At 39.9% G+C, this 14,757-nt stretch overlaps 1 protein-coding gene across 15 annotated transcripts in view; it reads right to left on the reverse strand.

Moving 5' to 3' along the window:
- Window positions 1–545: 545 nt before the first annotated feature.
- The window catches only part of RBM39 (RNA binding motif protein 39), a 30,875-nt gene continuing 16,663 nt past the window's right edge, over window positions 546–14,757 (reverse strand). For 9 of the 15 annotated variants that reach the window (XM_038158518.1, XM_038158519.1, XM_038158521.1 and 6 more), the window contains 9 exons: window positions 14,467–14,604; window positions 12,874–12,939; window positions 11,661–11,865; window positions 11,374–11,451; window positions 5,780–5,812; window positions 4,640–4,715; window positions 4,385–4,490; window positions 1,631–1,709; window positions 546–1,541 (listed from right to left, as the gene is read on the reverse strand). In XM_038158518.1, coding sequence (XP_038014446.1) covers window positions 1,441–1,541; window positions 1,631–1,709; window positions 4,385–4,490; window positions 4,640–4,715; window positions 5,780–5,812; window positions 11,374–11,451; window positions 11,661–11,865; window positions 12,874–12,939; window positions 14,467–14,604 — 882 coding nt within the window. In that variant the 3' untranslated portion in view covers window positions 546–1,440. Of the gene's footprint in view, window positions 1,542–1,630; window positions 1,710–4,384; window positions 4,491–4,639; window positions 4,716–5,779; window positions 5,813–7,310; window positions 9,763–11,373; window positions 11,452–11,660; window positions 11,866–12,873; window positions 12,940–14,466; window positions 14,605–14,757 lie in introns of those variants that run through there. The other 6 variants (XM_038158516.1, XM_038158515.1, XR_005259490.1 and 3 more) reach the window with 5 other exon arrangements.

Genomic DNA, 14,757 nt, shown 5'->3' on the forward strand with positions numbered 1-14,757 from the left:
CCCAGAGGCTGCAGAGCAGATCCTCCCCACACCACTACAGAACACCAGCAGCACTGCTGCCTGCCCCACCGTCATCCACTCTCAAGGACTGTTCTGTTCTCCCTACTCCCTCCACCTTGGTCTTTTCTTAGTGGTTAAAAAGGCCAGGGAGATGGCACAGGGGTAAAAAGATCAAAGCACAGGGGCAGGTTCCCTCTAGAAACCAGAGTGAAAGCAAACATGATTGACTTCTCCTGCCCCAGGACACTGAACCATTTGTGAAGGATGGGAGTAGAGGTGGGCAGGAGGGGTTTGTCTCTGGACTGAATTTTAAGCATGCCTGAGTTCTTCCCAGATCCTCAGCGACCATGACCACACTGCACAGAGGGCTGGGAACAGCTGCTGCATGTACTCTCTGAGCACATGATATCCCATGGCGTACCTGCGTACTGTGTGGTCGTATCCCAGACACTGGGCGCTGCACAGCAACTATCACTCACCTCCAGGCCTAAGCACACCCTGCCTGAAGTCACATTGGGAGAGCAGAGAAATAAAACTTCATGAAGGCCTTTTTAAGAGAGTTTTATTTGAGTGGTTCTTACAAAGATTGTTGCAATATGAAAGTCTTTGATAGAAATATCAAGCTGTCTTGTCAAACACACTGAAGTAACCCAAAAATATATTTCAGAGCTCACAGAGCTTAAAAGAGCAAAGATTATATGCAACCAGAACAAAACACTTTTCTGTATTTCCTACCCATTTTCAGACTTGGCTGAAATCCTCCAGCTCTGCCACACTGCACATGTGGAAACTCATCTGGAAATGCAGAGATGTTTTGTTTGGAAACTTAGACACACCTCACAGTATTTACAAAGAAACTTTTACAGATACAATAATCAAAAGTTACCATCAAGAAATAAAACCCTTCAATCCTCCTATTCTTACCAATTATTCAGCACAAAGCAAGCTGAGTAGCTGTCTGCAGTCAGCATTCAGTAGCTTTTTGGATTTTCCATTTATACAAGAACACTAAATATGTCCCTTCATCCAGTCTCTCTCTGAATACAACCTTTGAGCAGATCACCCACATTTAGTGAAATGTAAAATGTCTTTGCTGCATTAAAAGAAAGGCTTATGAAACATTAAAAATGTCATTATGTCCCATCTGCCTTTTACAGAGTACTTGTTATCTATGAGCTACTTCTCAGTTCCTACGGATCACCTTTGTCAATGTACAAGAATTACAATGCAGAACAAGAAGTCAACAGCTTTGTATACAGTGGAAATGCTAGTTAGGGACAATGAACACACTGCATTTCTGCTTACTTCATTTTATTTTTAAAGATAGCAGGAAGTGTACACAAAATGACATTAAATCCTTTCCTTTAGTTTTATCTAAATAAAAGATAACTCAATCTTCCTCCAAAAAATACCTATGTACAAAACTGACTAAATTAATCTTCATCGTCGAACAGGAACCAGTAGTTGGGTTGCAGTCATAGAGTCTGGGAAAAGGCTGTGGTATGTTGGAAGAGGTACATACGCTGCTGTAATCATTTTACCTAATCACAAGAAGGAAAAAAGTAAACATCAGTGTTTGGTCATTTCTGTAATGGATGACTAAATGTAGGCGTGTACATGGAACACTCACCTGCAAACCACCTCCCATGCAAAGCATTGACAGCCGCAATGGCAGCAGCAATGGAGGGACATTTCACATACACATTGCCCTGCAAGACAGAATAGAGTGGCCCATGAGGAGTCAGAGACACTTCCCCAATGCTGTTCCTCAGCCACTCCTGGACCTGGCAGTGACAGAACCACACCCACTCCACCAGGCACCCACTGGCATTAATCCACAACACAGAATGAGCACAAGAGAAGGGAACAGTAGTACTACTCCACTGTGGCAGTTACTGCAGCCTTCAATTTTTCTAAATAGGATTTTGCAAGATAGCCCAAACATGCATTTGACCAGCAATCACTGAGCCATGGATGGCTGATCTGCTCCTGAGAGCCTTTTAGAGAAAGGATCCAAAGGCTCCTATAATCATTAACACCACATGAAAGAGAACAGCACAAGGGGTCTGGTTGCCCCCAAGGCAGCCCAGCTGCCAAGGTCTATGAGCCACTAACCTCAACCACATATGCTTCATTTAACATGCAAGCTCACAGCCTATATTCCACAACAACCAAGCACTCCCCATTCCCCCAGATGGGAAGCAACACTTCAAGGGAGACAGATACCATAAAAATTCTCCTCTATAAACATCAGCATGTCTGTCATTACTTGAACAAGAACTGAGGCAAAGGGAAAATCCCATCCTCACAGGGCAGGAAGAGCCTGAGATGGTTCCCAAGGTGCATGACAGACTGATCTTTGAACTTCACCAGAGACACCTGGAGTTTGCCATCTGCCGATCAAGCACTGTGCCTCCCTAATCCAGAGAACCACAACAGCCACACCCAACAACTCCAAGACACTGAGATGCCCACAGTAACGTGTGGTATTTTTCTGGCTGCCTGCTAAAAAACACACCATCAGTAATACCCAAGAAGGTAATTCTAGCTGAAACAGATTTTTCAGGGAAATAGTACATTAAAAAATAGACTCCAGCCTTTCCTTAGCAGCTTTAGTCAGCCGGTATTAACTCTTCCCATGCAATTTAACTCATTCCTTTCTCATGGGGCAAACCTAAGCTTAGGGGCTGGTTTTTAAGGCACTAAGGAATCAATTAACATACAGAGCTCTGCTCTCAGCCTCCCCCTGCAAAGGCACCTCAACTGCTTAAATGCCCAAATGAGGTGCAGGAACACAAAGCTGTGGTTTTCCTTAACACCCAGCAGAACAGACAGATGTGGTACATGAGCCATGCACTCAGCTGGGACTGCAACTGTTTAATCCACAACAAATCACACCCTCATAAGTCAACCCCTGACAGCCCTCAGCATGGAAGTCTGGGACAGAGCCCCGAAGGTGCCCAGAATCTAAGAGTGAAAAACAGAATAGTACAATGGAAACTGTATCAGCGAGTATTCTATATCTGTGTCACTGCTGTGCTACTATGACAAAACAGATTTCATTTTTTATGAAACATGAATTCATTACTTAGTATGTTGCAGTTTCTACTTTTAAATCCACCTGCTAATGTGAAACAGAATTTTGCAGCTCCACGGGCTTAGAACCTATGCAAAGTATCTTGAGGGCTGGTGTAGTTTTGGGGGTGGTGGTTTTCTGGGGGGTTGTGCGGTTATTTTTTTTTGCGTTTTGTTGTTGGGACGGTTTTTTGGAGGTGGGAAGTGTTATGGGTTGTTGGCTATTTTGGTTTTTTTTTCTGTCAAAGAATACTTTGTTTTCTTTAAATAACAAACACATTATGGGGAAGGTTTCTCCCTCTCATCAGTCCAATGGTCTAAGAACACAGATGTGATCTTGAAGATTACAAGATGCTAGGTAAGGCAGCACATTGTTTTATGTACTAGACTGCAGCTTCTATCTAACCTCTCTGTAACCCACAAGAAAGGGTCTTGGGTGATATTCGGGCAGCTGCTCAAGACAGGAATGGTTGAGTGCTAAGTGGATCACCAGGGCAGAACACCAACAAGCACACCAACAGGAACACAGGTTTCAGCCTTATACCTTAGCATGGAACACAAGATTACACTTTTAGGGTCTGATAGACAGAAATTAATCCAACTGTGAAACCATCTGAAAACTGAACTTTTGTTTGGGCTGTGAATTCTTTTAAAAAAGGGTTCAAGAAAGTTATTCTATTTACAGACCTTCCAGAGTTTATACAGTCTTAAGAGCTGAAATACAGAGAAGAGGTAACCAGTCGGGGGTTTATGTAAACAAGATGAAGTCAAAAGAAAAATATATTCACCAGTTTAAGATGCAGGCATTAATCTGGAATTCAGTCAGCAGCAGCAGTCTTTCTCTTCCCTGTCCTAACTCCAGGCCCTCAGACTGCCCACTGCAAGGCTTTAATGTCATGAGTGACCACTACTGTTTCTAAGCCTGGGATGAGGCACACATTTACCTTACACTGCAATTCTATTGGAGCAAGGGCCCTTTTCTGCTGCAGCCTGTGCTCTAGAAGAGGAAACTGAAGTCTCTGACTTGGGGGAAAGGCACAGCTTAAGGGAAATGCCAAATGCCTGAACTGGTGGCTGCTCTTCTACAGCAACTTCAGCTGGGTAAACCTGCAAGAGCAGCACCAGAAAGCTGCTCATCCAAATTACACACAATGATTCACAATAGGAGGGAACCACCTACATTCTGCACAAACTAAGAAATTTAGGTACAGTTTAGGAAAAGCCCCATATTTGTAATGCTCCCCCTAGACATAAGAGCAACAGAGCTCCTAACATCTGCTCAGTGTGTCCCCCCTGGAAGCAGGCATACCTGAGCTGAGTTTTTATCAACATAGATGTGGATAACTCCTCCATGTTTGTTACATTCCTCAATCACATCATCTTTAATTTCTGTGTCCCAGCCAGCTTCTTCTTCACTGTACAGGGGAAGGAAAAACAGGACAGATATCATTCACACAAAATCCACCCCCAAAACCCATTAAACACACTCCCGCAACATTCTGATTTCTTTCTTACACGTTAAAGTCACTGACAAATCCCAAACAGACAATGATACATCACTTACGTTTGAGGATTAAACATGTTGGAAAGCTGGAAGCACTGTGTTGCAAGTGGTTGTACAGAAGCAGCTGCAGCCAGAACTGTTGTAATGGAGAAAAAAAAAAAAAAAAAAAAAAAAAAAAAAAAAAAAAAAAAAAAAATTAGCATATCTAAGAACCCACTATGCATGGCTCTAAGTTACTCAGCATAATAGAAACAGCTCTGACTAAACAGAAATTGAAGGCAGGAAAGCAAAACTCAGAACCAGACACTACTGATGACAGATATATTTAAAACTGATTAATATAAAAACCTGCACACTATGAATCACAGTTGAACCTGAAAAGTGAAAATATAGTAGTGTACATTGATTTTGGCAGATTTTCCATTTGAACATTAAAATGCATGCATTTTCATTTGCATCCAAAATGTCTGCCTGAGTTGTATGTCAGCAGCACCTTTAATGTTTTGCTCCTCATAGAAGCCCAGCAGCAGCTCAGGACAGCACCACCCCAGCTGACTGGACAGCAAAGGACAGACAACTTTGGGGAATTCTTAAAACCTGTTTTAAGCATGTTGAATTATGCTTCAGAAGTGTACCTGCACTTTCATCCCTTGAAAACGCAGATTGAAGGAAACATTTGACACCTGAAATTGCTCTTTCCCTGTAACTGTGAAATTATTACTTGTCATTTATTGTTGCTTATCATGCCAGTACATTGCATTAAACACTGTCCCACAGGCTGCCCTTCCATAGGCTTCAGGCTTCTGTCAATGGAGCTGCAATAACAGCCCCCTTCCCCATATACTTCAGACAGTAAGGGTTGTGCAGTCAGATAGGGAGCAACTCAAAGACAGCAAAGCCAAACTTCTGATTCTCAAATAACCCGTCTAAGGCAGAGAGAACAGTACTACCCAACACAAATACCAGTCCACGCATTTTCTTGGACTAGCGTATGGCTAGGGAATGCTACCAACACTGGACAAAATACTATCAAGAATTTTCAGTCAGAAAATCAATCACAGCATGACTCCCCACAGACAACCAGACAACTAAGAGAACACAATTTCTCAGGTATGGGCAAACCCTATACCAGAAGAATTTCCCCTACAGACACCTGAAATAAAATCTACTAACTACAAGTCATATCAAATGCTAGTTTACCTTCATTCTGCTGGGACAGTCTCGTTTGTAAATCTAAAGAAAAATACAGAGAAGTTAATTAGTATGCTTGCTAGCATCACTGTATCATCACCTGCCAGCCAGGTTGTTCAGCTAGTATTTCTGCGGTTAAGAGCTTATTCCAGTATCACTGTTCCTCTCTAGTTGTGAGTAGTTTCACTAATTTCAGCTTCTCTACTAGAATGTTCTGTACTTGACAGATTCTGTGACAACAAAGCATTTTAAAGAGAAACAATACCTTAAAAGGACAGACATGACCATGTACTTTTAATTCAATGTATCACTCCCAACTAGCTTTTGCTGTGATTGAGGTCTTCACAAGACATGTTTTACTCCATGAGAAAATAATTACAGCAGTTCTGACACGCATTAGAAGTGAATGCCAACACCAACATCTTTTCTAAAGTTAAGCACACAGCTATCCCAATCTGACATTCTTAAAGCAGTTATCAAATTTCATTTCAAGTAGAATAAGGCAATATTTTGTCTGCTATGCTTTCATATAGATGGCATAATGATACAAGTAACTTCGGTATTTTTCAAATTCAAAACATTTTCCAGTGGTCAGAAACATGATTAATTTGCCTAGAAAACATTATTTAGTTGTTAAACAACATACACTTGTCCCAGTCCGAAGTGATAGGAACAAACAAATGCAGACTTTCTAGCCATTTCCAAGTACATGACATCTTTGAACTAACAGAAAACTTCAGATTCAAGAACTCTAAGTATAAGCCCCTTCAATCACAGTTCCATTTAACAGACACTAGGTGTGAGAAAACTGAAGCAAACAATCACCTTAATTCACTCATTTAGAGAGTAGCAAAGCAATGAGTACCAAGTCAGCTTCCAAGCTTACCTGGAAATACCTGAAGGCACCAGGTATCAACATACTTTTCCCCTTTCTAATAAAACCTCCTCCACGACACTGAAGAATCAACAGAAATAAATGTTGTTCTCTAGATTTTCCTCATGTGCCTTTCCACGTGTTTTGCAAAGAACACATACCAAGAACCATACTGAAAAGCAAGGGCTGGAAGGAGTAAGCTCTGAAGGCCAAGTTGTAAAAAGAGCTGGTGATATTTGACACATTTTCCATCCAGATCTGAACCCACAAAGTCCTCACCTCCATAGAATGAGAAATATCACAATAGCAAAGGCTGCCTTAGCCTGTATTCTCTGCAGAAACTGCATGGTCTTGGCCAAATCTGTAACTAATTACCTAGTTAATTACTACGCAAACTCTTTTGAAAACAAACGCGTTTTGAAGAAGTCAGCAAATATCCGAGCTCCCAATTTACATGAGGACAGACACTTTTCCTGCTGCAATTCCAATCCATTATGTCCAGCAGAACTTGTCTATGTGGGTCAGCCTGGGGCTCTACAGCCAAATGCTCCAGAATTCCTGCACCTAACATGGTAAACCTGCACATATCATCAATGCAAGTTCTGTCCATAGCAAAGTAAGATCTGTTCTAAACAGGGCAAAGCCAGCCACCACTATCTTGTGCAACAGTTTCACAGGTAAATTATTTACCACTTTTGAAACATAACCTACTGGTCACCAGATCTTTTATCAATTAAATGGATTCTCCTGTTGCTCATGACTGAAGAACGGTCCTGTCCGCTCACTTCTAAAATCACTCAGAATTAAGAAATTAATTGTCACTCTATACTGTCAATTCATGTTTCCCTACACATAGTTTTAAATAGTATGCAGAAACTAAAATTAATACATCTGACCAATTCAGATCAAAGTAACTTTTCCAGTATGTTCTTATATAACACCTGTAAGAGCAGCAAGTTTAACACAATGGGAGTACATGCTTAGTGTACAGAGAAAGCAAAAATAAAGACATATCTATCAAAGAATTTTGTGTCTTAAAATAAAACGTTTATTTTGAAATCCAAATGGCTTTAAAAAGGCCAAAGCCTGCCAAACATTGCCCAGGGTCTTGAGTCATTACTTAGAACAGAGACCAAATAGAGGTCCAGGATGATAATAGCTATCTCTTCCTCTTTTGCAGCACACCACATCAATTTTTTCCATAAACAGATAGCTTTGTCCCACAAAACATTACAAGAATGTTCTATAGGCTGATTATTGTAAATTTCCTATGTTCAGAAAGAGAACAGGGAGTACACAGTGACAACTGTTGCGCTTCAAATTCTTTTTCCTGCTGGATGGCCAAATTCTCAGCCATCCCCTAGAACTAATTCTTTACTTCCCCTACTTCAGTTTGACTCCCTCTTGAACATGGATTATCAGAAGTGTTTGCAGATGTATATATTACACCTCAGATGCTCAGGCCTACTTGCCTCTAGGAACACAGCTAATATTTTAACTATGTATCATGCTGCCATGACACGTTCTGGCACTGATACACTGAAGCATTTAGATATTTTCTCCTCCCTGGCCATTCTTCCATTGCTAAGCTCCCAGACTATGTGAGTGGAATTTGATTTAACCCTGAAGGCGTGAACAATATACAACACCCCAAGAATTTCTTGTTGACAGCATCTACACATTTATTCACCTCATTTCTACTGCTGACCATTTTCATTCATGTAAATATTACACAAGACTAGCCAAACATCTGAACTTTGGCTTTACCATTAGCCTTCAACTGTCCCAGCTTTCACCTGCAAAAAAATCCTTCCTTTTCTGAGCCAGCTTCCTGACACACCTTGTACCTCCTATATTACTCACTTCTCCAGTTTAGTTTATTACTCAACTTCCAAATGACAGGAGTCTAAAGATCAGCAAGAAGCTGCTCCTCCTCTGCCATGGAAAGGCAATTTAGTCAACGACTGTTGGTCTTTAAATACAGTTTCTGACAGTATGCTATACTTTCATAGTATTCTCCAGTTTACCCTTCTTTAGTATGAATTCTGAAGGAGCAAAGCCTACTCAGTAACGGGACCAGAATCTGGCCAGACCACATTGCTCTTCCTTCAAGTGTACTTTAAGTATAATTTAGAGTCACATGTTTCAGCTATATACCATATCATGGACTTAAAATTGACAACACCAGCAATGAGATCTCATGTTTCATACATGTATTCCATCACTCATTTTGTGGGACTTTTACTCCTCTGAACTGTTTACATTAGCCTCTTACTTACAGCTTTCTTTCTACATTCGGAATAATTTTCCTTTTTTATTTTTGAACTACATACTCCTAGCTTACCTTCCTCAAATTCTAAACCTTATGACCAGTATTCCCACTACAAGATGAGGCAACTAAATACACAGAAGCATCTTGGAAGTAGTTTTTCATTCACCTGAGTCCCACTTCCTTTTTTGTTTTTTTGTCTTCAAGAGTTGATAAACCTTCATCTATTGCTTTCATGACTTTAACAATGTCTAACTCAATCTGACTGTTGGCAGACAATTATCTTTTTATCTGTTTCCCAAACTAAAAATACTGTTTTATTATCAGTCATTTTTCCTATTCTTCATAGGCTGTGTGGTCATTCCTTATTTCTTTTGAGGTAGCTGATCACCCAGGTTAAGTGTGGAGCCCACACTAATAGAACTTCTTCTTCTTCTTTCTGTAGAATACAGATCCAACACAGCATTAGCAATGTGAAACAGAAGAAACTTTTCACATCCTGCCTATTCAAACACCCAAGTTGCTCAGACCAGATGACTTAATTGCCTTAGTTTCTTCAACCATCAGTTAGACTTGTTTGTGTATCCTTCCATTTAAATGTGAGCAACTCACGATCCCTCAAGTCAATGGTCATTTCTATTCTCATCCATAATATCTTCATTACTTACCAAATTGAGTTTAAAATAGCATCCCCTCTTCATGAGTCAGTGAGTGTTTGATGAAGAAATTTGTCGGATATCACATCCAGGAATATCTGGGCCCCACCATTATTACTAGCAATTCTTCTCCAATCTGTATCGGGGAAGTTAAAGTCTCCCACAATGACATAATTCCTGGTAGTAATTTTCTCTAACAAGAGTAAAGAGATCTTTAATCCATAACCAAATCTCACTTTGGGGATAGCTCATGACTCTACGGCAGCAAAAAGCTTTATCTTTTCCCAAAGTTACTTAAATTGCACATGTCTGCATTATTCCTTTTGTACAAGACAAGTGGAATGAACAATGCTACCCCTACCACCTTTATTTCCACAGCTGCTAGACATGCATCTTCTTTTAACACCTGTATTCAGCATCATCATTTATTTCTCCACAGCTATGTTTTCTCATGCTGATTCTATACTACCTGAACCATTCAGCTGAGTCAGACATTTTTGGCCATGTTCTTGATTTAGTGAGCTTGGATTTTTTTTGACCTTTTTGTTTTTTTGACCTCTTTTTGTTTTGATCATTTGTTTCAAATGCAGGGGGGGGAAAGGACTGGTGCTTTTTTAAAACACTATTCTCATTTCTAATTGCTGACATGTTTCTACATGAGACTGCCACACCAGTTTATAACCTGCATAAATGTTGATCTAACTTCAGCGGTGGTTAGCTTTCCTTCTCTTTCTGGACTAGACACACTTTTTCCTCACTACTGCATGTTTTTCATCCTTCTCAAACAGGCAACCAACATTTTTCTGTCACTGGCCAGCTCCTTTTCCTTCCAAGGGCACATGTCTAGAACAACTCTATTATATTCTTTTAGCAACTGTCTACAGCTTCATATGTATGCTCTTCTTAAGACTGCATCTGACCTTCAGCAACATGTTTCAGACCTATCTTATTAAGTCTGAATCATTTCCATGACAAGCTCTGCTGGAAGGCAAACAACAATTTGCCACCTTTTCTTTGCTACTTTCCTGACACTTCCCACACATTCCAGCATCTGGTTATTTGTGACATTCAGGTCCTTTCCACTGTTATGAGTTTCATATCCCTTGTTCATAGTATTAATCAAAAGTAGCAAAAAAAAAAAAAAAATCCTTCAGGAAGGTTACTCCCTACTCTAGTTCTGAAGACCCCATGAATACTTTGTTTTTCAGACCAGCTATGAACTAAGCAGCAGCAATCACATCCCTCAACCTCATTCCAGCACACCCACCTGCAGAACACACAGACAGCTATAGCTGTCCAAGCAACACACACATTCCCTGAAATAAAATGTCTTTCCTCACGAGGACATATGCTGTAAAAACGCTGCTGCCATCTTTATGATGTGTCCCCCATAAAGTCCTAATAACCTTCCTGCCCCTCATACAGCTCTGGTTTTACTACAGGGGTCAATCCCCTTCCAATTCTGAGCCTGTCATTTTTAACAGTCAACACATACACTGCAGTAGAACATACAAATCCCCACTAGCACAGAGAGTAGTGAAGAGAGGAAGGTTTAGGGTGAAAACCAGCAAATTTGGAAAAATATGCAAAGTGAATCACACCCATCCAAATTGTGATATACTGTCATAAGTTATTTGCTTATGATTTTGCAGTGTTTTACAGTTTGTAAAACATGCTGCAATACCTCATTTTAAAAGACCAAAATGCATTTTCATTTTAAGAGACCAAAAAACATAGTTAAGTACCTTCTGCCTCAAATTCATAAAGTAATTTTTAGAAAGATATACAGATCATCATATCTTACCTGTCACAGCTCCAAAGGCCAAAGATCCGCTCATCTGCAGAGCCTGCTGTGCAGCTGGAGGAATCTGCAAACCAGTACCTGGAACAGAACACAGAGAGACCTTGGAGCAAGCCCTTTCATTCAGTTAGGGATGCAGTAACAGAAGCACCAGAAATATTCCTGTTGTCAAAAGATAAAAATACCATGCATTTAAATGTTTCATTCATTTATCTGAACGGTTCTGTGCAGTGTTTTAATTCAAATTCTGCAAACTTCTTCACACACTTGTTATCCAACATTGCACACACCTTCTGCAAGTCTTGCCATCAACTGAAGGCGACCAGTTGTTCCCAAATCAATTCCAGTCCGTTCCAACTCATCACTGTCCAAAAATGAGCTAGCACTGGAAGCATCAGTACGCTCAGTTACATGTCCAACTTTCATTGGCCTCCCAGCCAGCTCAAATCCATTGAGTTGTTCCAGGGCCTTTTTGGCACACTCAGAGTCTGAGAACTGTGGTTTGGAAAAACACAAATTCAGTAATACTTGACTACAGGATTCAGCAATGCTTCTACTATATGTAATGTCCACAATTACGCAAATAGGCGAAACTCTTTATAATAGCAACAAGCTAATGTACATGTGCTCAGAATTTTTCATTTAAACCAAACACAGACATATTTTGGTATTTACTTTCTCATAGTTAGGTACTATATATTTAAATATATTGTAGAAGTTATAGCATCTAGATACTGCAATCAACAGAAGTCATGGCTGTGGCTCTCTTTCAAGAGTGGCACTCAATTCCTTTGCAACCTTACAACTGCCATGGTATTTACAAGTTATTCCCAACAGATATTCTGTTTTATGCTGCAAAACATCAAGATAAACACACAAGCATTTTATTAGTGTTAAAACCATCAAATATGAACTATATAGTAAGTTTGGTTTCATTAGTGTCCACATGCCAGAGGTCCCAGCCGAGACTTTTTTCCTCATGACAAATTCAGGTCAGTTAAGAAACTCAAGTTCACAAAACTGTGTACCTGAGGGTAAAGAGGAAAGAAGTTTTTAATTGAAAGTTTCAGCCCCTATTATTTCCCCTAAAAAGCTCAAATTAAATTATTTTCAGCTATGAAAAACACCAGTCTTTACTAGTGTCTTTGCCTGCAGAAGATAGCATTTGCTTTTGCAGGCACTGACTACAGAGGAAACTATTCCCACCTAAACATATTCACTGCTCAGTCTCAATACCCAGACAACCATCAGAAACAAAGAAAAAAGCCAGCGCTGCATCCTGCAACATGACACTTCTGAAATGATATATATAGTTATTGAGTAGCAATTTAGTACCTCCTATGCATATGTAACACATTTAGATTATGCTTAGTTTATTATGTTCATATTGCTACTATATAACCACACAGATATACACAGGAAGGTTCACATATAGAGATATACTCCTACATGGGAAGGTTACGCTCAGAAATCATCTCAGAAACCTGGCAATTCTAGTCATACCGTAATGAATCCATATCCTTTTGAGCGTCCAGTTTCACTGTCCATCATGAGCTGAATACTTTCAATCTAAAGATAAGAATAAAGCTATTTATTAACAGACATTTGGAACAAACTCCAAGACACCGGAACACAACATGAAAACAGCCCTGTCAAATACACGTACATGAATGTGAAACCATTACTTTTTTAAAATTAGTTTCTCATTCTTTCCTCATTTCAAAATTAGTAAACTGACAGCTAAATAGGTACTTGGATAGTAAGAGAAGGAGGTAAACATAAGGGTTTTGAGCTCATCTACGGGTAGAGGCTTGATGCAGAATTCTAGCAAAATAAGCACGCAGACATGATCAGCTTGTAACTGAAACACACTGATTGTGGCACTTCATATGCTGAGAAACTCTGTTTTACAAACTAAGAAAAGCAGTATGCCTGACTGATGAAGGTCTTAAAGAAAAAGCTGCGTATTCTAATAACTACTGGTACATGGGAACCCCTAGAAGTTTACAGTTACTGAATTTAAAACACATCGCTGAGTAATCCGTTAGCCATAAAGTAGCATTGAGAAGGACTGGAGTATACGGAAGAAGCAAAGATCTTCACAGGTCTCCAAATAACCCTTCTAAACTCCCTTAATCCTACTGTCAGACCTTGATGGAAGAAAAAACTCCCAAACCACCGGAAGAGCAGCCATGCACATGAAAATTTTATCAATTGTAGCAATTTTCCAGGGTTTTTTGCAACAGATTTAAAGGGACAGGCATACTGAGTCTGAATAAGGCACGTGAAAAGCATATACTATAAGTATATGAAGCAGAGTTTATACCCAAACACAGCAGGCAAAAACCTCAAACATTAACAGACTTCTTTTTACCTGTTAAGAAGCATATTGAATATCTAACCTTTCCTCTATGTAAATGATATATACACTAGTACGCAGCACAGTAGGACTAATGTATTGTAACTCCATTACCTTCCTTCCTGAAGCAAACTTCAGGTTTTATCTGCTCACTTCCGTAATTCTCTCTACATAAATTTACTACCATGCTGCACCCTGCTGCTCCATGTTCAGGAGTGAGAATGGGCCCAACTTAGAGCTGTATAGGACACACTGCTAGTTTATGGTCTTAACATCAGCTAAAGCTGCAGCAAAAAATCATCAGAAACAGATGACTGATCAGAGACCTCAGCCCCAGTTCTGATTTTTGTGCTTTAACCCGTGAAATGGGGCTCCCATTCACAATCCTGAAAGGGAAAGATAGAAGTTGCCAGAGCAGGCTACAACATGGATAATTTGTCTGGTTTCAAGGGTTTTTTTCCCCTGCTCCTTAGTCTCAGATATTCATTGAATTCTGAATTTTCTAAGACCTGCTATTCAAATTCACTGGAAAACACCATAAACCTACGTTCTCAACTGCTCTCCAACACTACCCACATACCTAAGGCCTGTGGATGCATGGGCACAGCAGTGCAAGAAAGCCACAAGTGTCTCGTGAGTATGAAGCAGAATTATTTCCAGAAGCTGCTAGGGCTCTACAACTAAGCTAAGTTTTTCAAATAAACTACTCTAACACAACATGCCAAATTAAAGTTTACCCTGCCAAATGGCTCGAAGATTCCTCGAAGCATATCTTCAGTTATATTGAAGTGCAATGATCCCACATAGAGCCTCATAGGTCCAGCACTGCCCTTCTGCAGATTATTTGCCATTGCTGCTGCTCTGTTTTTCTCTGCCTAAGGAGAAAAAAATTCACCTTTGATAAGAAATCAACAAAAAACCCCTAACATAAAAAGTAAATACTTATCAGACCTAAACTAGAAGAGTCACCAAACATAGAAGCTGTTGCATGATTTGCAGCCATTTATCAGACTTGAACTTAAGAGCTA

This window comes from Motacilla alba, chromosome 20 (genome assembly GCF_015832195.1).
Source record: "Motacilla alba alba isolate MOTALB_02 chromosome 20, Motacilla_alba_V1.0_pri, whole genome shotgun sequence".
NCBI classification, from domain to species: Eukaryota; Metazoa; Chordata; class Aves; order Passeriformes; family Motacillidae; genus Motacilla; species Motacilla alba.